This window comes from Zingiber officinale, chromosome 3A (genome assembly GCF_018446385.1).
Source record: "Zingiber officinale cultivar Zhangliang chromosome 3A, Zo_v1.1, whole genome shotgun sequence".
NCBI lineage: Eukaryota > Viridiplantae > Streptophyta > Magnoliopsida > Zingiberales > Zingiberaceae > Zingiber > Zingiber officinale.
This window is the reverse complement of record NC_055990.1, coordinates 156636218-156664162: the sequence shown is the minus strand read 5'-3', so window position 1 is coordinate 156664162 and position 27945 is coordinate 156636218. Positions and strand designations below refer to the sequence as shown.

The 27945-nt window shown below is 35.3% G+C and overlaps 1 protein-coding gene across 2 annotated transcripts; it reads right to left on the bottom strand.

Annotated features, from left to right (window-relative positions):
- Window positions 1-1518: 1518 nt before the first annotated feature.
- On the bottom strand, window positions 1519-25848 carry LOC122052974 (regulator of nonsense transcripts UPF2-like). 2 transcript variants are annotated; one of them, XM_042614762.1, is made up of 17 exons: window positions 25748-25848; window positions 24913-24986; window positions 22310-22397; window positions 18958-19160; window positions 16933-17277; window positions 16365-16469; window positions 16113-16240; window positions 15828-16004; window positions 15596-15677; window positions 12012-12290; window positions 11724-11921; window positions 11474-11575; window positions 7357-7608; window positions 7055-7273; window positions 4391-4561; window positions 3042-3227; window positions 1519-2951 (listed from the first exon to the last, which is right to left on the bottom strand). In XM_042614762.1, exons 2-17 carry the CDS (start codon window positions 24973-24975, stop codon window positions 1974-1976), a joined length of 3576 nt encoding a protein of 1191 aa, XP_042470696.1. In that variant the 5' UTR covers window positions 24976-24986; window positions 25748-25848; the 3' UTR covers window positions 1519-1973. The 2 variants fall into 2 exon arrangements, with proteins under 2 accessions (XP_042470696.1, XP_042470697.1); XM_042614763.1 differs by lacking the exon at window positions 25748-25848 and adding an exon at window positions 25379-25512.
- Window positions 25849-27945: the final 2097 nt, after the last annotated feature.

The following is a 27945-nucleotide window of genomic DNA, read 5'->3' as shown; positions in this document are numbered from 1 at the left end:
TGCTGTTTCAAGCATCATTTTTTCTTGTTATGAGTACTTTACTACTCAGTTAAGTAATCGTACAGTACAGGCAGATGATGATCGTTGAACTATTTTAATTTAGGACCATAGATTTTAAGTCCCATTTGTGTTCTTCCTCTTAGCATAATGATACGGGACAAGCAAGAATAGTAGGGGTTGCCCTCGGGGCATGATTCAGTAGTAAGTATTTAGAATAAGACTTGTAATAATCGTGGGGGGGGGGGGGGGATTTTAACAAAGGGTTTCACAATCTCTTTAGGCTTCTGCTCAAACACTTGCTACTTGAGCTTCCCCGTTTTACTTCCCTCTCAATGGTAGTGGGCGGTCTAGGGGGGCGCTAATACTATAATTTACTATAATTGGAGAATAGTAAGAGTTGCCCTCGAGGGCATGATTCAGTGGTAAGTGCTTGGGATAAAACTATAATGATCAAGGAGTCAAAACTCAGGAGAAAATTTCATCGCCTTTATAGACCTCCATCCAGACACTTGCCACTTTAACTTCCCCATTTTACCTTCCTTCCAATAGTAGTGGACAGCTTGGGAGGGATGCCAATGTGGCCGCTCCATATTTTTTGAAGAATAGTAGGGAGATAATGCATTTTTTTAAAAAAAAAAAAATTAAGATCAAATAATAAAGATAAAAAGAGTGATAAAATTCACGATTCCAAAATAGTGGTAAAAAATAATTGAATGCTCGACAGTTATGTCGGTAGCGCGATGGACCATCGTGTTTGTTTTTAGAAATAAGTTGTATCAAGTGCAATTGCAAAATACCTTTTTTCGACACTGAATTTTTTCTTAAAGCAAAGATGTGTCCCACAAAACATTGTGATGATTATTAATTTTCACAACTTGTGAGAAGCAAAGCCATTATGTAAACCTTCCATGCTAACATTTGTTATAGTAGAAAATATTTTAAAGCGAAAAGAAACTTTTACGCATTCATACACACAAAAATATAATAATAAAACTCAAACGAACTAGTTGATAAAATTGAATTAGTTATGAACTAATACTCAATGTTGATTGTGTGATCATTTTGCATGCACATTACTAGGTTATTTGAAGAAAATATTGATGCATTTCTTCCAACTTCGATCAATGAATTTGATATTTTATGATTGACAGATGCGTAAACCTTTGATGTACTACGAGATGCATTGTTACGGACAATTATCAACATTCCCGCATGCCATGTTGCATAAATTGAAGGTCGATATTCCCGTATTACACGGGGAGTAAAATATTTTCGATTGAACATAGTAAAACAGTCTATTACTCTTGAAATTTACCACATGACATCCGTTTAGAGGACATTCCTACAACGAGATTCATATTCATCCAGTGGTATGGATGACATTCCTACAAGGATATTCATATTCAATAGAGATTCATATTCATCAAGCCATCGGATCCACCTTTTCACATAATTTATTTATCTATAATCTAATTGTTTTAGATAATGACTTCAGCAGTTGTATGTTTAACAGGGACGAAATGCAACCTTTCAACTCTTGAATTTTGGGATGAATGGAATGGAACAGCTCAGTCTTTATAATGAGTAGTTTCAAATTATTCTTCCCAATACCGAAATGAAATCATAGAAGGAATAAATCACTCCCATTTCATTGCATCCTACCCCCTACCAGATCCACCAACATGGAAACGCACACAATTATGGAAGTATCAGTCGAGTGGACGAAACAAGCTGCAGTAGACAACGCTGTGGTATTACAATAACTTATTCAGATCATTTTCACAAACACAACCAAGAACCTCCACGTTCATTTCAGGATCTGATGGCAGAATCATCTTATTGCCTTTGTAAATGCCAATCGCATCTCTGATAACAACCACCAAAGGTTACTTGCATTCAGAAGATCTCTCCAGCCACTAATGGTACTGAGCACGCCAACTCAATTTGCTAACCAAAATTACCATTCAGTATGATCATCTTCTCCTACCATGCGAATGATAGTACCCACTAGATGGATGTGGATGTTGTCGTGGCCGCAAACCCATCCTGATACCATCCCAATTACCTCGGACTGCAGTCCGGTTACCACTGCTGTTCCCAGATTGCATCCAGTTCCCAGCTTGCAATGATGCTCCACTTAGTTCCTCTTCTTCCCTCTCATTATATTCCAGAATCCGCTTCTTCAGATGTTGTTTCTCTTCCAACTCAGCAGCTTCCTTTTGTTTTGTACTTTGCACGAGAGTGCAGTCATGGGGGACATACATTTGCTTTGTTTGCTGCTTGTTGCCTCTTTTCATCAGCACTTTAACTCTCACCTTGTTTGGTCCTCCACCACCATCTTCCTCTACAGTGTCTTCACCACTCTCCCCCTCGACAAACCTCGGGTCCTTAGAACCATCAAAAACATTCATTGGTATTATCATATTAATAGTAGGCCTAGCCCTTATGTCCAGCTTTCTTGATTCCAAGCTTTCCTGCATCAGAGTCTTCAACTCACGGTCGAAGTCCTCTTCTTCATTGGGATCCACCTGCACCAATTTCTGCCTAACGTGGACATTGTCTTCCTCATCAGATCCAACTGCACCATCATCTTCATCATCATCCTCATCACCATCCGACCCATCATCCGATTTGTCTTCATACATTGGTTCTTCCTCGTCTTCATGCCCATCATGATAAATGCTACCATTGTCAGAGTAGCTATCACTATCCCCTGCTGCATCATGAACCCTACCATTCTCTATTCCATTTGTTGTACCTTGTCCATTGACATTAATTGTTGAAACTGACTGAGATTGACCTTTTTGAGATTCACCATCTGAGTGCTTCTCACTGTAGATCTTATCAGCTGAGAAAGTTCGCTCATGTTCCTCAAGTTCAACGAGTGCAATATTAACTTCCTCAATTGTTGAGTACCTAGTCATATCAGGTCGTAATTCTGCAAACATGTCCTGCAATGATGTCCGGTAAGCAAATCTAATTTCCTGAGTAGAAACAGACAAATCCTTAAACATGATGACTCAAGCAAGTAGTGGACTAACCTGAATGTCAAACTCAATGTCGAATGGTATTGGACCTTTGCTTAGAACATACTGTTGAAAATATATCAAGAATCTATCAAGCTTTCTCTTGGAAGAACCTCTATCAAAATAGTGACCACACGTCTGAAGAAGTGTAACTATCAATCTGATACGGAAACAATCTTCTGGTGGATCCAAAGTATCTTGCTGAAAGGAAAACATCAGTCAGTCTCATCTTCCATTGTTATCATTGATAACGAAATTGATACTGCAGCTTTCTCAAAATATTCCACTGTTAGATCTAGCAAACCTAAGATGATAGATACATCACCACCATATGTCACAATTACAAGAAAAACAAAGTAGGGAAATACATAATACCATAATTTTTTTTAGACAGCAGATTTATGCATAGTCTGACAAAAGTTGGGTATAATAACATAAATGACCTAGCTAATAATTGCTCTCTCTTACTATCCATCTTTGGTGACAGATGGAAAGTTAGCAACTCCTTAAACTTGAAACATTAAATGAATTAGATGTGAAGAAAATAAATAACAATGCTGATTTCAGTAGGGACATCATGCTTTTTTGGATCCTAGAAGTGCCAATGCAGAATTACCACTTTACTCAAACATGGGCACTGTTAGCTAATAGCCAAGTTAATTCATTTGAACCGAAGTAAACACAAATTGGATTTAAAAGATGCATATAAATAACTTGTTTCAGCCATAACTTCCCCAGATTAAAGTAGACGGGAAAGAAGAGAGTGAGGCTACACGAAGGTAGAAACAACAGATGTAACTGCTGAACTACAAATGGTTATAAAATCCTACATAGGAAAGTGTCCACTTGACCAGCCCAGGTTAAACTGAGTTTTGGCAGGCCAAGACAATGCTTAACAAATTGAACAGTGGAACAGGTAAGGAAATGCAGACCATTGATCAAATTGAAAAATTGGGGATCCTTACCTATATCCAGATAACTGTCGAATTAAAATCACTAAGGGTCTGCTTGTTTCACATAAAACATTACCTGTATAAAAAATTGACAGTGGTAGGGGCACTCACAGATGAAGGCTTATGGATGAGGGAAGAAGGGTGAGGACTCACAGACATGTGGGGCAAAAAAGAATAGTGCTCATTTAAGGTGGAATTCACTTTCCCCTAAAATGACCACATTTTATGTTAGCTATGACAAAAATCCGACCAAAATTTTTCATTACGCCAAATATTAGATTTTTTAAAAAAAAACCAAGTAAATGTTTTCTATGAAACAAATAGACCGTAAGAGTAACATTTCATAATTTTATGTTGATCACATAATGATATCATGAATAAAATCACCAAACCCTAATGCCAGATGCTTACTTCTGATGATCCGTAACCATAGCAAATAATCAGGTAAAGTGTTTCAAACACTACGGAGGAATCAATGTGCTCATAATTGTATAGCTCCCCAAGCAATCTCATATGAGCAAGCCGCCGCTGCTGCATCTCATAATCATTCAATTCTAATCCCAGTCTAATTTCCTCAAGTACCTACGATATGTTCAATTGGTATGTTAGCAACTTGTTAAGCATCAAACGGAGTATTTGGATGCAACGAAAATAAAATACTAAAGATGATGGTTTTTCTGCATCTCTATAATTGAAAACATACTCATTGCATACATATTCATAAAAAAACCTCAAATTTATTGCATCTATATGATTCATTAATTGCAATAATTTACACCTGCCCATTGATCCATTACATAAACTTAGTATTAAGAATTAAACGGCAGTCAATGTGTTGACTAATAACTTACAGACTTTTCGGAGGTGAATATTTTTGCAAAAGGCAAAGCTGCCAATGCTGATTCTAAGTCAGAACAAAAGAAGATTGAGGGTCACATCAGACCAAGTCAACCAATGTTAAAAAATGCCCCTAAACCCTATAGCCATGGATCTAACTAGTTCAGTATATAATGCTAAATTGTCAAAAGGTGATATAACCTTGTACACAATTCAATGGAGGAGATAAGATCCATTTAGAAGATTCCAACTAATAAGGCAAACATGCTATGTAAATCATTGTTCTTATCAAAACAATCACAAATTTACTAAAAGTGGCAAACGGACTGAAGACACCAATACACTCACTTAAGCTCACTTGTTCTGCACTTAGCCCACATGATAAAGAGGTCAACTACTAACTACTAATGCAATTATTCATGTAACTCTGCCTCTAGGTCAAAATTAAAACTATGTGAGATCAACACAAATGTTCAAACCCTATGAGCATAAATTCCAAACGTATTTGGTGCTAACGTATCAAATGGTGATATATCCTAGAGCACAATTCAATGGACGAAATAAGGGCCATATAAATGACCCGCCTAGTGGGGCAAACATGTGTTTGATCCAACTTCTAACTACTAATACAATTAATCATGTAACTCTAGTTCAGTGCAAAATGTATTATTTATGACTAACACAATAATCAAGGATATGATACACTATTTGGCATAATTAAATATTAATACATAACAATTTGTTGCGTAACAATAAAGTTGCTGCCGTGTGACCTAGAGGTCACGAGTTCGAGTCTCAAAAATAACCTCTTGCAAAGAGGGATAAGGCTGCATACAATAGACCCTTCCCCGAGCCCCGCATTGATAGGAGCTTCTGGCTGTCCTTTTACATAACAATTTGTCAGATGCACCAATGTTTATCCAACGCAAGGATGTAAAGACAACCAGTTGGTAGAAACTCACTTTTTTCTCCACCCTTTTCCTTTTAATTGTCAATAACATAAATGATGCAATACCCAAATCAAACTCCAAACTTACATACAGACTAGGAACAGAATTGACACAGTATCAGGAATAACTATCAAACAGAGAAATAAGAAACACATATTGAGATTAAACAAGAGAAATTTTTATTCAATTGAAAGGCAAAATAAACTTATGAATTGGATGTGTTTTATAGACTCTAACCAAACCAAACTAGAAAATAATCAAATTGTAAAAAACTAAACCAAAATTAAACTCCTACAAAAACTATACCATTTTCTAAATTAAAACTTACCAAAACTAATTAACACACCTAAAATAAAACAATAAATTTCCATCACAAGACTTAAAAGCTTATTTTTCTAAAGAGATCTTACTGAAATAAACTCTTTGAAAAATGTAAAACATTTTAACTGAAACACCGTGTTTGCATTAGTAAGTTTCAAGGAGTAAACTCTGAGCACATTTAATATTGAATCTCAAGCAGGACTCGTAACATTACCTTTTCATTTTTATAAGTCCCAAGCAACACAATGGTGCAACATTATTTGGTCAACAATCGAATCATACTTTCTTCACACAGACAAGCACATGTGGTGAGCTAAAACATATTCATAATACAACTACAAACTATTTCTAAAAGGAATTTAACATGATCTTGTTTTTTTAGTAAACATCTGATATGCAAATATAGCACAAATCTTTAACTTGGTTCTGTAAGAATTCCCAGCAAATTACTCAAGTATTTAGTAGCTCTAAAGGAATACAATGACCAGATGAAAACTATTTTGAAGTAGAAAAGCAAAATACTCAGCTATTGAATTTTTCTAAAGATGATACAATGAACAAAACATTGTAGTAGAAATGATGTCAATCAAAGACGTGGCAAGTATGTGAATTTCCAATGCCAATATCTACTAATAATTGCAGAAATATTATCTTCCAACTGAATCAACATACATGATCCAGATTAAACACCATAAAGAGTCCAGAAGCATGGGCTTCATAAGCAATAAATCACCAAAAATGATATTCACCTAAAGCAGTTCATCTCATCCCAGGTTTTCTGATTGCATGAAAAATAAAATCAGATTTTTAAAGTGGCTTTAGTACGGGGGAAAAACGACAGTCAATTTATAAAAATGTTGAAGTGTGAAATTTTCTATAGTTCAAAATACCAAGAAACAAAATAAAAAAATTCTTTGTTTTTCAATAAATACTGCAGTTAAAGTATTCAAGCCCTTAAGAAATTGACCTCATCTATAAGTGCAACTACAAATTCGTCATGGTAGCGACCAAGCCCTCCAGTGAGAACAGCAATAAGATGTACTTGACTATATTTCCCCTTGTGAACCTTCAAGAAGCACTTTAATATGTATGGTTCGCATTCAGACCAAGGTAGTTTGCGCAGCTGACGCAGAACATGCTCCACTGTCGACTTGTCAAGATCTGAGAAAATCAGTTTTCTGATATACTGCAAAGGGAAAAGAAACTTCCTTAGTGCAGTTCATATGAATAAAAAGAGAAAGGTTCAACAAGTAAAAAAAAAAAGCAAACCTGATGTAATGGAGGACGGACTTTAGTAACTCGAGCAGAACGCTCAGGAGGTTTGCACAAGTAATAGGCATTTTCAACCAATGTACTATGACGGGGATCCAAATTCTTCACATTTTTCAGTCGCATCAGAATCTCCAACATGTTTGCCATGCGTATGGTAGTTTCAGGTGATCGATACAAAAACCGACCACAAGTTTCAAGAAGATTGCAAGCAACATCAATGTTATGATGAGTGAAATCATCAAGACAGGCCTGAATAATATTGCAGTAAATTAAATTACAGAATTTTCAAATGAGCCCCGCTTCCTAACAAATTGAGGTTACATTACAAGACTGATGAAAGAATAGAAATCGCAGGTATGCCAAGTTAAATCATGTTATCTGTTACCTATTCAACATTCAACATTCAACATGTATGACTCACAAAACATAATGCCTATGTAATAAAGGATTTGGAGAAATCAAACAAGAAAAAAAAAATCCAAATCTACCACTATTCTTGCATATTTTAGGAAAAAGTACAAAAATAGCAAGAACAATATATAGGATTTGTTTTCTTAGCAATATAAGTTCCTGCAGGGTTATTAAACTAAGTAATTCCAGCATAATACTAAATACTAGGAATATTTTTTCTCCTTGATTCCTACATAAAAGTAGGACATTTAAGAACCTAATACAGATGCCAACCATAGAGCCGTGTCGAGATTTCGCTCCCAACCAGAACGATACGGTTTCAATACCGTATCATGTCATGCCGACTTAGTTTCAATATTTTTTTAAATATAAAATATATTAATTAAAACTAAAATTTTAATATAAATACTTAAATATAAAAAATAAAATATTATATATATTAGGAAAATTTTCTTAAGCATTAATTAAACCTATTTAAATTATCTCAATCATAGCTAGAGTTGATTAAAACTATTTAAACTTGGGCTTCCCAGCTTTAGCTTCCTCCCAATGGTAGTGGACGGCCTAGGGCCACTAATGTCTTGGTTCCACATTTTAGAGTTGATTAAAACTATTAACATAAGTTATTTAATTAAATTAAAACCTTCGCCCGCCCCCACTGTTCAAGCCCACACAATGCGTTTGGACATGTCGCCAGGCAACGCAAGGCCTCCGGACGTGTTGTCGGGCCCACACAACGCGTTTGGACACGTCATCGAGCCAATGTCTTCAAATGTATCATTGAGCCTGTGTGACACCTCCGGAAGCGACGCCAGGTAGTACAACACCTCCGGATGAGTTGCCGAGCCCACACGATGCCTTCGGACGTGTTGTTGGGCCAGCGCGACGCGCCCATGAGGCCTCAGAGCGTGTCGGCACCAAAGGCATGCTTGTGCTAGTTCATGAGCGGAACAAAATGTTTCTCGTATCGGGCAAAAAGGAACGAAATTTTAATCCATGATGCCAACCACCAACGATCTCTTGGAGTTTCATGTAAAGCTACTATCTTTTAACTAACTCATCCTAACTTGGCACCTAATAGAACTCTTTTTGCCCCGAAATAACATTAGCGTAAACCAAATTAAACACCACACAAAAGTGGCCAGACAGATTAAACTCAACATAATCTAACCTATCACATCATAGTGCAACACTTTCATCAAGTCTCTAACATTGCAATCTCAAAAGAGGTTAATTATTTTCTCCGGTATCCTCTTTCTATTCTCCCGATTAGACATCAGAATTCAAACTCATCTATGACATCTAGTCCTAGTCCGTTGGATTAATATCGAATATTACTTAATCTCTCACATGATACTTTTCCTTGTTTATGTCACAACAGTAGCTACTAAACCTTATCTCATTTACTCTACAATGCTTCATAATTCAACATTCCATTTATAGAAAACTTCAATGACATGGAGTATTTTCAATTTGAAAGAAATAGAGGAAGAAAATTATACTCGACAAAGATTTATTTCTGGAGATCAACTCAATCACAGTGTAAACCATTGATCTTCAACCATTGAACCAATACAGTATCTTCCTTGTGTCATTCAGTCCTGTGTTTTTGATTTGTGGGACTTTTGGCAGAACATAAATCAATATCTACACTGCAGCTTGAAAAAGGGTACTAGAGTTAATAGTTTAAATCCACATTGGTTCTTTTGTCATCAGGTGTTATAAGCTATGTTAGAGTCTAATAAATATCTAAGCAGAATTTTACCCTTCTCTACTATCTGGTACTTTTCCTTGAGTTCCCAGCTTTTGGGCTCAATCTAACATGGAATGTGTTAGATCGTGAAACACAACTAGGATAACTAGATCCTCACTTTTCTTTCGTGTGTTTGTCTAAAAATTAGTTTGTAGACAGCGGGAAATATAAAATAACACAAACACAAAATCACACACAAACTAACGATTGGACAATTTAAATGGCTTGAGACTTCCATCACTTACCAAGCTTCCAATGGTCCCATCACTTCACTTTGACCTGCTAAAGTTCCACTGCCACACATCCGGTCTCACTGACTTGCTTGAACTTTCACTACCAATACCTATTCCACTTTCCTCTTGCCAACTTCCTGTTGCACTTTTCATTTGCCAACTTCCGGACTTCTCCATCTACCAAATTTTTGTTTGACTTGGACCTGTTTAGATTTTATCCAATGTCAAATATTTGGTTGACCTACTTGACACATCTACCTAGAACAACATATTGGACAAATATCAAAACACTATAATCCCATGATTGCACCAACAGAATGTAAAGCCATACATTCCTCAACTTTTAACCTTATCTTGGTTTATAGTTGATGAACCAACGGTATATGAGTTTGCACCTGAATAAATCTGCATGTTGACCTCTAAATCTTCCAGCCATCTATTGACTCATGAATTAGTAAATCTCAGCAAATTAACCGTGATTTTGTATCAGCCAGTCATTAACTTAGTTCTAGCATCATGAAGAAAACTCTCAACTTGATTAACCACATAAAAATGGTTCTTAAATGTCAATGGAAATAAACACAAAGTATACTTGGAATATATAGCCCACAACAAGCATACTAAGGAGTCCATCCACACACAGGATCCAGGTTATCAGTGTGCTTCCAATAAAAAACATTGCCATCTTCCATCTGGCATGAGAAAGTTGATAACATTTGAAAATTGGCTAGTAATGCTCTAACATTTGATACCCACAAGGGGACAAGCCACCAGACATAATGCTGATTATAGCTGAGCAAATCCATAAACCTTTGTGCTTGCTTATCAAGTTGATCTAAGTCATTGTCACCATCGTCAACTTTTGTTTGTCCCAAGTCCCACTATTTCAGGTCAACTACACGAACCTTATACCTCATATTAAGCTCTATGCACAACTATATCATTAATAATTTTTCGAATTAACTAAATCATATATTATTACATTAACTAATTGACCCATTATGCCTTCCAATCTATAGAATTTATCAATATCTTTTGCATATATCCAGAGCATAGAACCTAGTTTCTTTTATTTATTCATTTTTTGGAGCCAGCCTAATTGCTCCAAAATAATTTGTCCAACAAAAATCCCTAAAAATAGGTATAATTTTGTAACATTATAAATATGTTATTTTTCATGCTTAATTTCTATCTTTCAATTCCAAATGAATATTGATCAAAATACCTTGGATGTGAGTGCAATTCAAGTTCAAATTGAGTCTAAATATTAAGCAGTAAAGAGGTTATGTTCTTTGGGGCCATTTGCACTTCAAACAAGACTCCCACCATAGCTTAACTAACCAGTATGGCTACAAAATGACTTCTGAGAAATTGTTTTCCCCAAAACATAATCATTTTTCCTGTTGTTACTGCAAATTTTTCACAGCTGTAAAAGCTAAACCAAATCAAACCACAAGCTATATAAATATAAAGCAACCAACAAACAACATGAAGGTACTTCCACAAGGTTTCCTATGTAATTTCAAAAGATATCAGGAGGCAGTCACCTAACAAGCACTATCCACCTAGATAGGAAAATTTGATTTTACTGTTATAGAATCATGAATCTTAATAACAAATGAACAGTGCAAACTGCAAAATAATAAATAAAGTATATTGGGCAACCAGACTTACGATATATCGAAAATCTAAACAAGACTTACAATTTCAAGCATACCTTCAAGCAAGTAAATACAAGACCTGCAGATGCAATTTTGAACTTGCTTAGTTCTCCAATAAACCTAATGTTCTTTATCTTTGTCTCGATATTGGTTTGATCCTAAAAATGGGAAATCACAACTTAGAATATTAAGTGTTAAAAATATTTGTACACATGTTTCAACAGAACAAATAGCTGACATTGAGAATAACTCTTTCTGATCTGAAATTTAGCATTCAACAAGGTTGCTGTGAAGCTCCAAATATACCTTCTTATTTATGAGAAAGTTGAACTCCTCTTCTAGCATTGACAATAGCATTGGTGGCACATCCTTCATACATGTTGACAATGTTGCCACCATTCGAGAATAGTATGGCAACAACTCTAAGGAAGTCCTTGGTACATTGAAGAGTGCTCGAACTAATTTCTTTCTATTTGTCTTAGAATTCAAGTAACAAAACTCTACCTGAGAGAAGTCACATAGTTTTATATTTTACATCAGTTCTAGTAGCAAACAACATAAAGCATAAAATAGAAATGAACCAAATGGCCTCACCGTCAGCTGATCAATAAGATCACGGCTTACACAACCCGGAAGTCTCTGTAACAGACTATCCAAACTCGTTCCATCAAGACCTTTTATCTTATCCTTGTCCCCGTCTTTCTTTTCAGTGTCATCTTTAGGTTTTTCTTTATCAGAATCTCTCATTTTTTCCTTATCTTTTTCATCTTTATCCTTTCCCTTTACTTCTGTTTTACACTTTGGTGAAGATTCTGGATCAACACAAGTCTCAGAAGCATCTTGTGTATCAGCGTCTAGCTCCAATGTATTTTCCTAATAAAACAAAATACTACAAAATTAAACTCATGAAAGAACAATAACTTGTATGATAATTTAAACGTGGTGAAGGAGTGACCAACATGACTCCCCAGCTTCTAGAATTTAATAGGTATTACAAACTATAATTAAATATATAATCAATCTTCCAAGCATTGTCACTCAACAAATCTTACTAACTTCAATAATCATACCCAAAAATATTTTGGAACAAAAAAGGGTTCATATACTTATATATGCATTCTTTTTATGCCCACTGATGGTATAGCTTATTACATGAGAAAAATTGGAATGCATTTGAACATTTTAGTAATCCAGACCAAAATATGGTAAATGTTAAATATTAAGGTGTGCTTAGCTAGCAAGAAAAAGTAATCCATGTATTGGTAACAATTCCATGAAATCATTATTCTTTGATGATCCTTCTTAAATAGTACTTCCACCATTTTAAAGAATGCATATTCATAGTATCTTCCATCTTCCAAGGAAGAAAAAAAGAGGGTTGAACAAATCAGACAGGCCGGAGCAAACAAAATGAGATTGGGGAACTGGCTGGGGTGAGTAGGATAGATGGTTTGAGCAGGCTAAGAAGATTAGGCAAGATGACTAAGTCGAGTAGGACAACTAGGATCAACAGGTTTGCCAAATTTGGTGAGACAAATGAGTCAAGCGAGCTATTAGGCTAGAGCATCCAGCAGCATAGACAAGTTGATGGACTAGAGTCCTAGACAAACTACAAGAGCTGAGAAAACCAAACATATCGACAAATAGAGTAGGTTGAACAGTCAACATAGGCAATAAACCAAAACGGTAGAGATGGCAATTGGACCAAGCCGGTCAGCCTAACCATGCCATGTCATGCATGACCTAACCATAGACAGGCCGACTTTGTAAATAGCGATAGGCGGTGGTGGGGCGGTTAATGAACACCTACAACCTAGGCAGTTGAATTTTTTTACTATTTTTTATAAATGATATTATACATAAACATTATTCTTTATAATATTTACTTTTAATAAAATATATTAATTAAAAATTAAAATTTAATCTAAACATTTAAAAATAAAAAATATATATTTTAAAATATATATATATATTAAATTAATGTGATAATTTTATTATGAATTAAGTTTATTTAAATTATCCCAATGATAGCTAGGAGTTGATTAAAATTATCAATCTAAAGTTATTTAATTAAACTCAAACTTACAACTTACCTGTGTATTTGTTTCGGCCGGGCGATGAGTCTAACAGGTCATCGAGATAGCACGACGAGTTAGGATGCGTTGCCGGGACTGCGCAATGCATCCAGGCTCATCATCAGGCCTGTCGTGGGGCTCGGGTTACACATCCGAACTCGTCGCTAGGCTTGAGCGATGCGTCTGGCCCAACAACATGTCCGAACTTGTCGCCGAGCCCAAGCGATGCGTCCGGACCCAATGATGCGTCGTGGTGACGAAACTACGGTAATGGCGGCAACGGTTCCAAGCGCAGCGATGGCGGAAGGAGGTGAGTTACCGCCTCAAGGTGGTGAGGTTGATACCAACCTCCCGCCTAGGTGGCGCCTAGGCAGCCCCGCCTCAACAGCCATTTAGAACACTGACTTGGCCTAAATCGCACACCTCAAACCAAGCATTGACCTTGAGGCCTGGCCATGTTAGGCAAAACTTGGAACAAACCTGTGCTAGGCACATAACACAAATTATGTCCAACACGAGGCAAGATGAGGCTTGCTAGCTGCAAGAAGGGTCAGACAAAGGCCAAGTGCCAAGTTTGAACACAACTTATTCATTTACCCCTATCAAAAATTTACTAAAAAGGCCATTTTACTCTTCAACACTTAAAAAATTAAAATCATGAGAATATTTCTATCAATTGATCATATAGTTACCAAAATGCCTTGAAAATATCTCTTAAAAAATCCTATAAATACTCCCTCCCCAACCCCACATCACTAACCTAAAGCTTCATCTAAAATTCCTAGAAATCCATCATCCCTCTCCAAAGTTTGATATATAAATTTAAATGTCCAGTTTTATCAGTCAAAGTTGGGTAAGGATCAAAATTTTCACTTATGAATTTAGGTGAGGTTCATTTGTGAAATTGATGATGCCACTGATTTCACACACCTCAGTATATCAGTCAAAGTTAGGCAAGGATCATAGAGCCAAAAGTAGAGTTTATGATTATGAAGATCCACCCATTTTTTCTAAGCGCACATATTTCATCTCCATAGTTCATTCAGCAACAGCAACAGTGAGTTGAGCTGAGCATGAACTCTCAAAGGAAAGTATAATGTTTGATTACAAAATGGAATTTCTCACTTCTTAAAAAAAATATATATATTTTCGATCTAAATTCTTTAGTGTCTTACATTTTTTGTATAATTTTTAAATGAATAAATAAAAAATACTAGAACCACAAGTCGAAGCTAGGATGGTTCACTGAAATCCATGCTGGCCAGGGCACATCATGAAAAGGACTGGGTTAGGTTTGACTCCATGCAGTGTTTTCTAAACCATTCAGATTCATTCAAAGGCAATCATGTCCAAAAAGATGCAATTTATAATATATTTAGATGGTTGTAGTTTTATACATGGACCTGTCATTGCTCTCTATCTAAAAGAGATATTTCTGAATCCCACTTGTAACTTATGCTGATTCATGCTGGTAGAAAAATGGAAGGTAAAGAAAGAAAAGGAATTGTACTAGTTTTCATTTGGATACATGGGAACTGGGAAGGATGACAATTACAGGGTCCTTAATGTTGTATTTTGTCAGAATAGCCTTCCACAATTAACTCAGGATATATAACATCTAGAAACCTCACTTCCATAATTGGCATGAATTTTCTGAAGAAACTACCAACTCAATAGTATTAATGGTTAGCTGCGATGGAAGATTAATATAATATCATTATTTAACATATTTCTTTGATTATTAGGTTTGTGAAAAATAATTTAGCATTCTCCAAGTGTCCAATATAGTGTTTTTGAGTTAAACTGCATAATGCCATAATAATGGTCAAGATTAAAGTCCATGCTAGCTACTAATGCACTACAAGTTATATGCTATTATGCATATCATACAGAACATCCTAGATAATATAAGCCAAGCGAACATGCACTATTGAGGCACGCGCTAGATTTCCCCATACCAAGGCATTCTTATCCAACTTTCAGGCACTGGCATAAATAAAAATAACAAGTAGCATCCATCTTTCTGGTTAAAACACCTCAGGAGAACTTCCCCAGATGAATCTGAATAAGAATAAATAAATGTAAAGGCCAATTGATTCTTACACTTTGCTGATCATGTGCTTTCAGTTGTTGGTCATTCAACTTTGGTTCAGCTTCTCCAAGTAAAACAGCAGGAACAAATGCTCTGACGAGTAACAAAACACAATAAGATTCCCAATTGATTGTTTGATAAAATTCTTAAACCATGAGAATAGACAACATAATAACAACCAATAAATTACACTATAGCATTTCTGTAGGTTTAAAAATTAATGATGACTACTTCCAAACAAACCTGAGGTCAGGTAATGACTCATAAAATGCCCTTGTATCTTCATCATCCCATACAGGTTCAAGAATAGATGCCTCTTTCACTGAAGTGGAAGATGCTGCATCAATTCCTGTGGTAACTCGAGTTGAATGACCATCATCTGGCATTACAGGAGGTTGCACATCAAGTGCTTCAGCTAAACTGTATATGAAACAGAAGATTAAAATGTGAATAAATGAATGTGCTGAATACTATTGATATAGATATCCACATAACAACAAGATAAGAAGCATCAAAGAAAAAACATACGAAGAGACACCACGGAATAATTGATCAAAAGACTTCCTGAGTTTCTCGTATGATGCAGTATTTTCGTCACTAAGCTCCCCTTTAGCATTCAAGACCTTTGCATTCTCAAGTTCCATTAGCCGAAGTGACTGAAACAACACCATAAACAAGTCATAGCACAGACGTAGAGAAAAAAATTAGAATAAAACATTAGAGAGAGAACACAGAAAGAATAGTAAATGCATATAAATTACTTGATTTAGTCAAACTTACATTATGCTCAGACAGAAGTAATTCAGTTACGGCATCATAATATGCATGTAATGCTTTCTTGAAAAACTTTTTCTGATCTGCAGTGACATTAAGGACAGCAAAAAACTGCAGTAGACATGACAAGAAGCTATTAGTTCGATGGAAGGAGAATTATGGTCCACTAGGTATCAACACAACTTTCATGTCAATGCAAACAAAAAAACACTAAATTTCTTTAGGTCCAATGTAAGTGTCCGTATTAATCAGTCAATAATATGCATATGGCAGTAATATGCACTTACATTGAACTGTAAAAAAATATTTTATATATTTTTGTTTGCATTGGACAGCACGACCCAATATACTGAAATACACCAACTGAACGTAGCCAGCATCAGTCATGGACCAACTATGAATCATGGCACCAATATTTCTGAAAATATTAAGCACTTAAACATTCATTAATTTAGTATGCTAATACCAACACAAGTGTAATAAAACCACCTACAAAATATACATAGCAACACAAAACATTACTATAATATCATATTAGTGCAAGCATCAAATTTATGGATAGCCAATATGTTACCTCATCATAAATTTCTTGTCCAGCTAGTTGAAGGCCCAAAAAAAATCTTCCTTGTCGGGTAAAACTTGTGAGAAGTGACAAATTAGTCTGTGTTGTTTCCCTATCCTTCAAATGGTCCAGAGCAGTAAGATCCTTTATAATGTTTAGAAGAATGCTGCAATCATCAACCACCCCAACAAAATAAAGTTCAACAAGAAGTTTCAGAGTACTCCTTTTCTTCATAGCCCTTGAATTCCTATCAGCATCTAAATCATCACCGGTTTTTCCAGGAAAGAAAATTTTAAGCAGGCCCTGAATTAGGGAAGGTGCAAAGTCATTGTATCTTTGATGAAGCAAAGAGCAAACCTGCATGATAACAGGCATAAAAAGATTAGGGCATCAAACAAGGCCACAATAGGCGGGTCCATGTAGAGGTTCCTGTTTACATCTGATTGATTTTGTCTACAAAGAAACAATAAAAGCATGACGAATACTACCAAACGAGCACTCAAAGTTTACTCCAAATACAGGTCAGCATTAGATGAGTTACAGCAGATGCATAATAGAATTCTTTCAAGATTGAAGAACATCAAGATCAGCATTTAGATATTTGAAAAGAAGTGCAATAATCATTTCTCAAATACAAACTAGACATTAGCAACCAAATTATCTCAAAGTCAATGAAAAGATAGAGAAAAGATCCAGTGCAGTGCCCCAAGTTAATAACATCAAGACTAAACCAGTGATTAATATCTCAAGATGTGTTGATAGGCACACACACAATTTTTAGTTCTGTCAGCCAACAAGGCATGTGAGAAGCTCCAAAACACTCGGAATATGAGCCAATGAGCAGAACTTAAACTTTGTGCCTTCATTGCAGCTGAATCGCTCATCCTTTAAAGTGAGAAGCTCTGAAACATTCATTCTTGCAAGAAGCTCCATGTCAGCTACTCCTCCACTCCAAAACCCTTAAGCTTCCTCCTTCAACACCAGCTTGCAAGGGAGATGTTGAGGGTGTCATGAGTAGCCAAGCCGAGCTGTGCTCGATCCAGTCTAGGCTCGAGCTCGGCTCGATTTATACGGGCTCGACTCGAGCTCGAGCCTGTAGAGTTGAGCTCGAGCTTGATATTTAATTATGGGCTTGAGCTCAAGCTCAAACTTGAATTTTTTTAATTTTTTATTATTTTTTAATAAATAAATTAATATATTATATATTATAAAAATATATATTATTTCTGGCTCATTTGGCTTGATGAGCCACCGAGCCCATAATAATTAGGCTCGAGCTCAGTCAACTTCGAGCTGTTCACAAACGGCTCACGAACGGCTTGGCTCATTTGTACTCCTAGCCATGACTAGTGTTTCTCTAGCATTAGCAACACCTCCCAGGAAAAGCTTCCTCTACGACCTCTTCTTTTACTTTATCCTCATCCTCTTATTATTCAGCTGAAACGACACGAAACAATTTGCTGCGATTGGGGACTATAGACCTAACTTAGAATGAGATTAAAACCTTGGTCTAAACTATCATTGAGGAGCCCAATTTTAATAACAAAAGCACAATTTCACATTTACATCTTATGGAAGAAAAAGTTTATCAACTTTCCTTGGTAATAGCAGGTACAAAAAAAACCTGAAATTGAGATAGTTTACCATAGAAAATCACATATATGACCTCGACCAAATACATTCAGTTTACCAAACAGTCATTCAACTACCTGCTAATTACACAAGTTGAAACAAATGCATCCAATTATGAAGCAAATTAACAGCTTACCCATTCCACAAAATGATGCAACAGATTAGAGAATTAATTAAGTATAATTTAACCAATAGTTCATGAGAACTGCTTGATTCCATGTAAAAGGATCCTAAAGTAGAAATTTCATTTATGACAAGGATATTGTCCAACACAAAATCGAGGTTTGCACATGTACAAGTTAACCAAAACAAAATACTGAGTAAATAGACAACAACATCCTTTTAACAGACACAGACTCAAGATGCATGTCAGTATAATTAGCAATCACAAAAAATGGATACTACCTGCACTGCTGCTTGAATATCTGAAGCTCGAAGCTTGGCTTCACAAATAGCAGTAACAGCTTCACTAACAAACTTGCTCATGTTGACACCTCTCAGCTCATCCAATAGGGCTTCTCTTTGCTCATCATTTATCTGCCTAAGCTTTTTGGTAACAGCAGTATTACGTTTGATACTGGAGTCTAATGTCCTGAGGAATCCAGAATCTGGAACAGAGATACAAAAGAGAACATTCACTCTTAAATCACCAAGTTGTCGATAAAAGTAACATTGCATTATTTCTATGTTTTAGTTTTCCACATAGCTTATTAATAGATAGTTCAAAATCTTGCAATATTGACTATTAAGAACGGTCTTGCTAGGATCTGTGGCATAGGTTCACTGGACAGTCTACGAAGCTCATCCACAAGAAAGACAAATTAAAAAAATGATATGTTACTATAAGAAAGAAATACTGAGATGTGTAAGTTTTACTGAGATAAGCGATCATTGTAGAATTACAGGAAAAATACATGAACCAAGAGGTTAACCAAATGGTCAAGCAGTTGGCCAAAAAAAACAGCCCAAAAATCTTCATGATTAAGACTAGGATTCCTTTACAGTGAACTGAAAAATACCCACAAATTGTAGCATTAATACAGTTTTGAGTTGGCTATTTCCAAATCAATGTATTTGAAGTAACTATAAAAAAAAGGATCCTACGCAGTCTTACCCTGCTTTTTGCAAGAGGCTATTTTCATGATTCGAACCATGACCTTTTGGTCACAAAGCAACAACTTTACCATTGTGCCAAGACTCCCCTTCATTTGAAGTAAATATAATCATCCTAAAATTCCTGATTAAAAATTGGACCAAAAAGATCTTTAACGAAGCTGAGTTTATCAACAATCCAGACCATGTTGCTAGACCAAGACTACAATTTTACCAAATGGCATAAAATAGCTTAGCCATGGACCTGAATTAGCAAATTTTATAAGTAGCAGAGAGTTAGTCCACTAAATACTTGCAGAATGACTAATTTATAATTGCTTAGACTAAAATGCCTATATTGGGCTAAATTTAAGTACTAAAAAATCTTAACCAATTATATGGATGTAGTTGGAGATGAGTCCTGAGAACACTCGTTTGACTTTTCGCTAGGAAGAAATCTCTCCTTGCATAAAAGTTCCTTTTTTCCTGTAGTTTTACATAGGCAAATTGCCCTCTTAATTTGACAACATAATTCTTTTTTCTTTATTTAGCTCCTCCAAAGTGTAGTACATCTCACTTGAACTTATTTTTCTTATAATTATACAAGTTTGCATAAAAATCTATTTAATTAATTTCTGCTTTCTTTCCTGTTCTGAATCTGATTGTAAATACAAGAGATTCATAAACAAATACCAAATGATACAAGGTGCAAAATGTAGTTTTTATATTGTTGAATAATAAACATATGTTCGACGGACACTCGATACCTACCAACCTAACTAAATAACCAGTCCAGCACCCCCTTGCGACAACCCCTGATGGCATAACAAATCAAATATATACAATCTAGTCATTCAATATTTCCTTTTATAGAGGATAAATTATGCATTTAAATTATCTATCCAATATACTAATACCTTATCCCTTCCATATGGAAATCTTGGTCCAAATGCTTCAATCCCAGATCCAGCATGTTCAAAAAGAGGGATATTTATGATAGGTAACTCATGACACTTGACAGTTTTTTGGATGGGCCAGGAGTTAATATAGGCAAGCTTCAATAAGGATCAGTAAGCCAAGGTAACCAACCAATTCACCCACAACAACCTCATAATCTCGCTTGCAGGGAAGGTTGACATAACTTGCAGGGCAGGAGTTCTTCGTGCTTCTACCTGAGAAAAAGCACCGCTTTGAGATGTTCTTCGAGCAAGTCATTTTTCTTCACACAAGAGCTCTTCACTTCCAATAAATTGCAAAGTGAGATGGTTCAAGACTGGAGGGAGACCATGGCCTATCCTTACTAGTCACTCGGCACCACATACTCACAATGGTCAGACAAGCCGGAATGATGGCATCCCATAGGCCTCACCAAGGAGACTCTTAATTGACATGGACCAAAATGTCATTATGAACAACAATCCTAAGTGCTTGTAAGCTGTAGTCTGTCCTCACCCTCAGTCTCTAAGTTCCACTCCAACTTTGACACCACCACTCTGCCAGTTGTGGGACAAGGCGTAAACAATCACTGTGAGTTTGTTGCCCAAACCGACAAGGGCCAAAAGGAGGGAGTACCAACAAAAAAAACAAAGGTTCAAGTGCACCAACTAAGGAAGTTTGGGCATATTTGTTTCGCCTTCATGGCCATGCACCTAGCTATCCCCAACATGTCAAATTGGAAAGTTTGGGCATATTTGTTACTCCCTTCAAGGCCATGCACCTAGCTACCCCCAACACATCTCCTAGCGGAATTATGTAGTTGACATGCTTGAGAAAACTACTATATTAGGAGCAAAACCAATTGATATCCTATAGATCTCAAAGTGAAACTGATGATCTTTCACAGCAACTTGTAAATTCTATGCTACCTAAAGAAATTCCAGGGAAAGCTCATCCGTATTAGGATAAAAGTCATCTTTGGATCATGGTGTACATTAATGTTGATTGGGCAAGTGCTCCCACAAACAAAAGCTTCATAACGAGATGTTGCATGCTTCTAGGGTAGTTTAAACTTTTAGAAGAGCAAGAAGCAGCATGTCTAGTGCAAAGTTGAAGTGTAGAGCTACGGCCCTAACAATGCATGAACTTATCACAATTAACTGAATAATAAAATTGAGATATGATTTTAAAGAGTCAATGAAGTTATATAGTAACAACTGCAACACAATGTATGTAACCTCTAATTTAGTGTTCCACAGGAGCACAAAACACAGACAACAATTGTCAAAGAGAAGATGCAATCCAATAAAATTATCTCAGAATTTGTCTACTCTAATAATCAATTTGTGGATTTGCTATTTGCAACAAGTTAGCCTTAGATATTATCTTTAAGTGACTACTTGGGTTATCAAACCCTATTACATTCCAATTTTCTGGCATAAAAAAGGCGCAGATTCAACATCATGAAGGTTGGAGACTGACATTAGAATAAAGGCCTCAACCAGATCTCGGAAACTCTAAAGTGTGTTTCCTTGGAAATAAACGATAGAACCAAAAAAAGGAAGGAGAAAAAAGAATGGGCATTTGATTTGGATGGAGAAGATAGGTAGGAAAAGGGGTGGGAATTTTTTTTTCCTTCCCTCATGAGTATTGGATGAAAAGTATCATTGCAGCTGTCTCTATAAAGCAGTATAAAACTAAAAAGCACTGCATCCCACTGTATGCTTACCTGGTCTTTCAGGATTCAAATTACTATGGCGGAGTGTCATTTTTGCATCAATTGATTTTCGATGTTCCTCAAGGCGTGCAAGACTTTCCTGCAAATATATGAAATATTGTAAATATGATAATCTCGAGGTCTAAACTCCAAATTTAGTTTCAAATGAAAAGTAAAGATAAAAAGTCTCCATGTAGTGAGAGCTAAAGAAACTCCAAGTGAAAACACACACACACATAAAATGTCTGTTATTGGCAAACTGATGACATCATAAAAGAAATGGAAGAATAAACTAACTGTATAATATGAGACCAATCAAGCACTGAATACTAAATGTATCCGATCCTTTGTTCTTTGAATGCCAAGACACTGATATCAGGCAAATACAGTGTATATTGCCTGATTTTTGTAATGTGTAGCCATCCAAACAACATATGGCACTTTAGTACTAAGAGTATGCTTGTAGAGCATGTCATTTGGTCTCATTTAGATCCAGCACCATACCATCCTTATTGACCAATGCTGACTGATGTTTCTAACAATCACCAAGACCTAGTGATATAAACAAAAAAGAAACTCCAGTCAAATTTCATTTCTGGATCAATGTTGGTGGATGGAACAGAATTTTCAAAATTGAATTAGAGTATGGTCAACTTCTAAATTGATCAGAATTTAACTGAAAATCTTCCTGAGGATATATAATATACCATCTGCATCCTATCAATTCGGAACATGATAATATATCAGTTCAAATCAGAAAACTATATTTCTGAGGCTTATTATAATGTTATTAAATGAAAATGACACAATTAGATGATAGGGTTATTGGAGGGTTTCCCACATCATTGTTTTAGATCTGGAATTATGCATTCACATATATGCAGATACCCCTTTACAATAGAAACAATAAAATATTTTCATTTCCCCAAATTCTACATGATATTAGATCCTCCTTACTGGAGTTAAGGTTTTCCAAAAAAAAAAAAACCCAACCTAATTTTCCTTAAGGGAATGTCACTTGCATACCCCCCCCCCCACACAAAAAAAAAAAAAAAAAAATCATCTTTTGATCCCTTGTCTCCTCTCTCTCTCTGCGAAGCTGGCATCTCACCACTGACCACACGCAGTTGTGGTCACAGCACATAGGATTGTGCTTCCCCTCATCCAATGCACAATCTCCACCATTGCTGCATGTGACACACGTCACACACCATTTCCTCCTACACCGCTCATGCATGTCAGGGAGAAGTATGCCAACAAGCAATGTGTGACAGTGCACAGGGAGGTCACCAGCCTCTCTGTCATCCCTGTTCGTGCTTTCAAACCTATGGACAAATTTGTGGGTTCCCTTAATCTTCTCTCTTTCTTCCTTTCCTGTAGTCTACCTTCCTGTTTCATCCACTGGTTTAAATCATCCTTTGAAATCCAACTCTATTTGTGTGGCACAATTGTAATGCCTAAAAGCTGGTGGAAACCTGAACAAAGAAAAGTACTCATTCTGTGAGGCAAAGTGAGAAGTAATTTCCATTTCTAGCGAAGACTTGAACCTGTTTTATTTTGCTCCTAGTAAAGGGATGAATTATGCTTTCCATCTTTAATAAAGATCTGAATAAAGGAAACATTGTATTCTCATTTTCTACTACTGGCAAATGGTCAAATAGTGTATTCCATTTCCAGTGAACATCTCAACTGAGAAAATGCAATGCTATCATTTTGTTGAATCTAACAAAGAATCAAACACCGCTATATCCATTTTCTTCTAGAGCCTTCCAATGCTCTCTTTTTCCCTCAGTCTATTGCTTAATTTTGTATGGAAGAAGCCATGCAAGATTAATTCCTAAGAGTGAGACCTCTCTATTTTCTCATTTTACTTCATCCTCTCTTCCTTTACTCTCTTTTACCAATGAGTTGGCTAGTTTGAGGATGAAGGGATCATCTCTTCCATGCTCCAGACACTATTTCCATAACTTTTTAATTTGTGATTGGCAAGCTTTGTTGTTTTACAATTGAAGAAATCATTGATGGTACACTTCATTACCTCCTTAAGTTTTGTTCCACTTAGTGAAAATAATATGTTTGTGGACATATCTAAGTCTACACTTTTAGTTCATTTAACAAGCTAGACATTAATACTATCTATGCTTCAACTTGAGAGTGAATGCTAAAATTATTAGGCAATTAGAGTTATTGGAGTAGTGGATTTACTCCCACATTGGTATCTAAGATCTAAGGTGTCTACATTGAGCCATATATACATGCAGTTATCCCTTTATAGCAAAGCTGAAAGAAAACTATTCTTTCCCTAAATTCTAGAAATAATACATGACTTCTTTATTTTATGGAATCAACTCTTCTGTGATTAGACCTAAAGAATTCAGCTAGAGTAAACCATTCATTTTTCATGCTACTGTTGAGCATACATGAATGACTACAATTTAGCATCATAGAGTTCTGCCACAATCAAGGTCCAACATGAAAACAATCTAAAGATTCCCATGATTTAAACGACTATAATTTAAAGAAATGTAATTACAATGGCAATTTTCCTCTTATCTCGAATGGAATAAGATATTTTCCAAGAGATAATTCAACAACAACCAAATTAAAAAACCTACCTCATCATCTTGCTTCCCCTGGTGATCACTGACCATACGACACTCATCTTCAGTGTGCTCCATTATGCAATGAACTGCATTATCAACATTCGATAGATGATTTGATCATATAATAATATAAAGAACAGCACAAGACACGTGAAATTCATTGAATCATCTAGACAAACTGAGATCACTATTTCATGGAGCCAGGGAGGATTATAGCCAACTCCGAGAATGAGGCAGAACTGAGAACATTTTATATGACTTCAACAAACAAATATATGCGATTAAGAATGCTTTTGCTTTCTTTGCGAGATGGTGGATGGGAAGGGCAATACAGAAAAGGAGAGACCTGCGGTTGTGAACGATATTGAGCAAAGAAGGTATAGTAGGAAGGGAAAGGAGTGTAGCGTAATGGCAAGAAGAGAGGGAGAGAACGAGCAATCATGGCATAAGCATGCCCAGCGAGGAAGAGAATGCTTACCGGACAAGCGGCGTTCCACCGACCCAGTTAGCGAAGAAAGATATCAAACGCGATTTTTATTCTTCGATTGATCAAAAGAGAGGAGGAAGTGGACTACTTGTATGCGAAGATGACTCTTGTGGCAACAAGGAAGGGGGCGAGTGAAGGAAATACGTCCAGTCGCTGCAACGAGCTCCGTTGAGAAAAAAAGAATAATCAAACAGACAGGGCGACGAGGAAAGACCTGCCAAGTGTACGGAGACAGCAGTACAGGAAAACCCTAGCACGAACCCTAGGTTTGGTAAGGAGGAAGAGAGGGTAAAGAAGAACGCGCGCATAATTGGGTAGCGACGGCGGAGAAAATAAAGGACGGCGGAGAGGAGGAGATACCAGCGGCGAATTCCGGCGTCCTCCAGCGACGAAGACGCAGGCTCGAAGGACGGCGAGAAAAATAACCGACCCTGGTATTATTGAAGAACTTATAGAAAATTAATTATGTACTTGCTGTTGTAACTTTTTGCAATATTGACAAATTTTGACGGGTAAATTAAATTTTGGATCATAAACCTGGGAAAATTTGCATGCGGTAACACAATTTTACATCCCAGTTCCTATTGAAAAAAAAATTATATTTTCACTTTATCAAATATATTTATCTAATTGTTTCTGATATTTTAAGTATAAAAAAAATAAAAATAAATATAATTTTTTTTAAATTCAGTACATTAAACTAGAATCTAATATATTTTCTATTAAATTAAGCACGATTCTTTTTTCATCTCAATTGGATGAAAAATATATTAGATTTTTTTTAAACGGTATCAATTGGATTAAAAATACAATAGATTTTCTTTAAATGATGTTGAATTTAAGAGAAATTATATTAAGTAGAAAAAAAATCATACTCAATTTAATAAAAAATATACTTGATTCTAGTTTAAAATAGTGAATTTAATAGGAATTATACTCGTTTTTAGATTATTTGTACCTGAAAAATATGAGAGACAATTTGTATAGAAAATATAATTGATTCTATTATAAAGTGTCGACTTTAAAATGAATTATACTCATTTTATTATATTTTCTATCAAATTGAGCATGATTTTTTTTAATATATTAGATTTTCTTTAAATTATACTAATTGAATAGAAAATATACTAAATTTTCTTTAAATAGTGTTAAATTTAGAACAAATTAAATTAAAACAGAAAAAACATCATATTCAATTTAATAGAAAATATACTCAATTCTAAAGTACTGACTTTAAAAAAAATTATATTTATTTTTTGACATTTTGTACCTAAAAATTTCAGGAGTAATTATGTAGTAATATTTGCATAAAGGAGTTAAGTAAATTTTTATTGTATATAGAGAGTGGAAATACAATTTTTTAAGATTGGAGATTGTATGTAAAATTAAAGTTATGATTGAAAATTTTCTCTATTTTATCGCATCTAAATTCGTTATAAATATTTTTTTTTGTAATATCAAATTAATTTTCTTTAGAAAGATAATTTTGAAATGTTAACTGAATGGGGACGAGTAACATATAGAAATAGAACGGTGGAAATTTTTCAAAGGGGCAGGGGCAGATTGAGTAAAATTGTATTGATACATGGTAAAGGGTAATGGTGAGATCCAGATTCTAAAAACAATTTTAGAACAATATGGGAGCCAAGTGAAATTTTTGTGGCTGAAAATGAATACTAACATCTATCCATATATTGTAATTACATTTTCTAATTTTATCAAGGAGGAAATTAGAATATATCCGATTGAGTAAAATTTTGATGATGAAGTTGGAAATTATTAAATATAAAAGTGGATAATATTAGATATAATTTTACTTCATAATTTATTTCTAACTACCAGCTCTTAATTCAAAAGACCTTTTCTTATACCATTTTGCTTTAAAATATCTTTCTCCTCGGTAGGGATTAGATTGATTTAGTTATTATAATAAAAAATTATTTGATTTTACTAGATCGGATAGTGTAATATTAGAATCTATATTTGTCTTATATTTGATAATTTTTATATATCAGATATCTAACAGATTGTTAGATGTTTTAATATTCGACCTTATATCAAATGAATATAAAATATAAATATCATAAAAAATTAAAAATATTTTAAAATGATAATAGCATTACTCATTACACAATATAACAGCTAATCGGTAGTAATTGTTATAACATGTAGTAGTTTATCGGCAGTAGCTACTACAACGTATAACAGCTTATCGATAGCAGTTGCTATAAGTATGGGTGATCGCGGATTGGGTTGGTTTGATTATTGGGATAAAAAACTATCTGATCCTACTAGATTAGATAATGCAATATCAAAACCTTACATCTGGCTCTGTATCCGACGATTTTTTTTGTTCGGTTGTGTCGGTATGAGCAAGTTGGTCGATTTGACGGGTTGACTGTTCACCCCTAGTCCTCGAGATTATGGTATAGTAGTAAGAAATTTTGATTGTCACATAGAAATTTATGATTCTATCCCTAGCTATAATAAATTTGTAGGAATCTAATGTATCAAATGATATCAATTTTACAAATAAAATGACTACTTTTGTAATTACA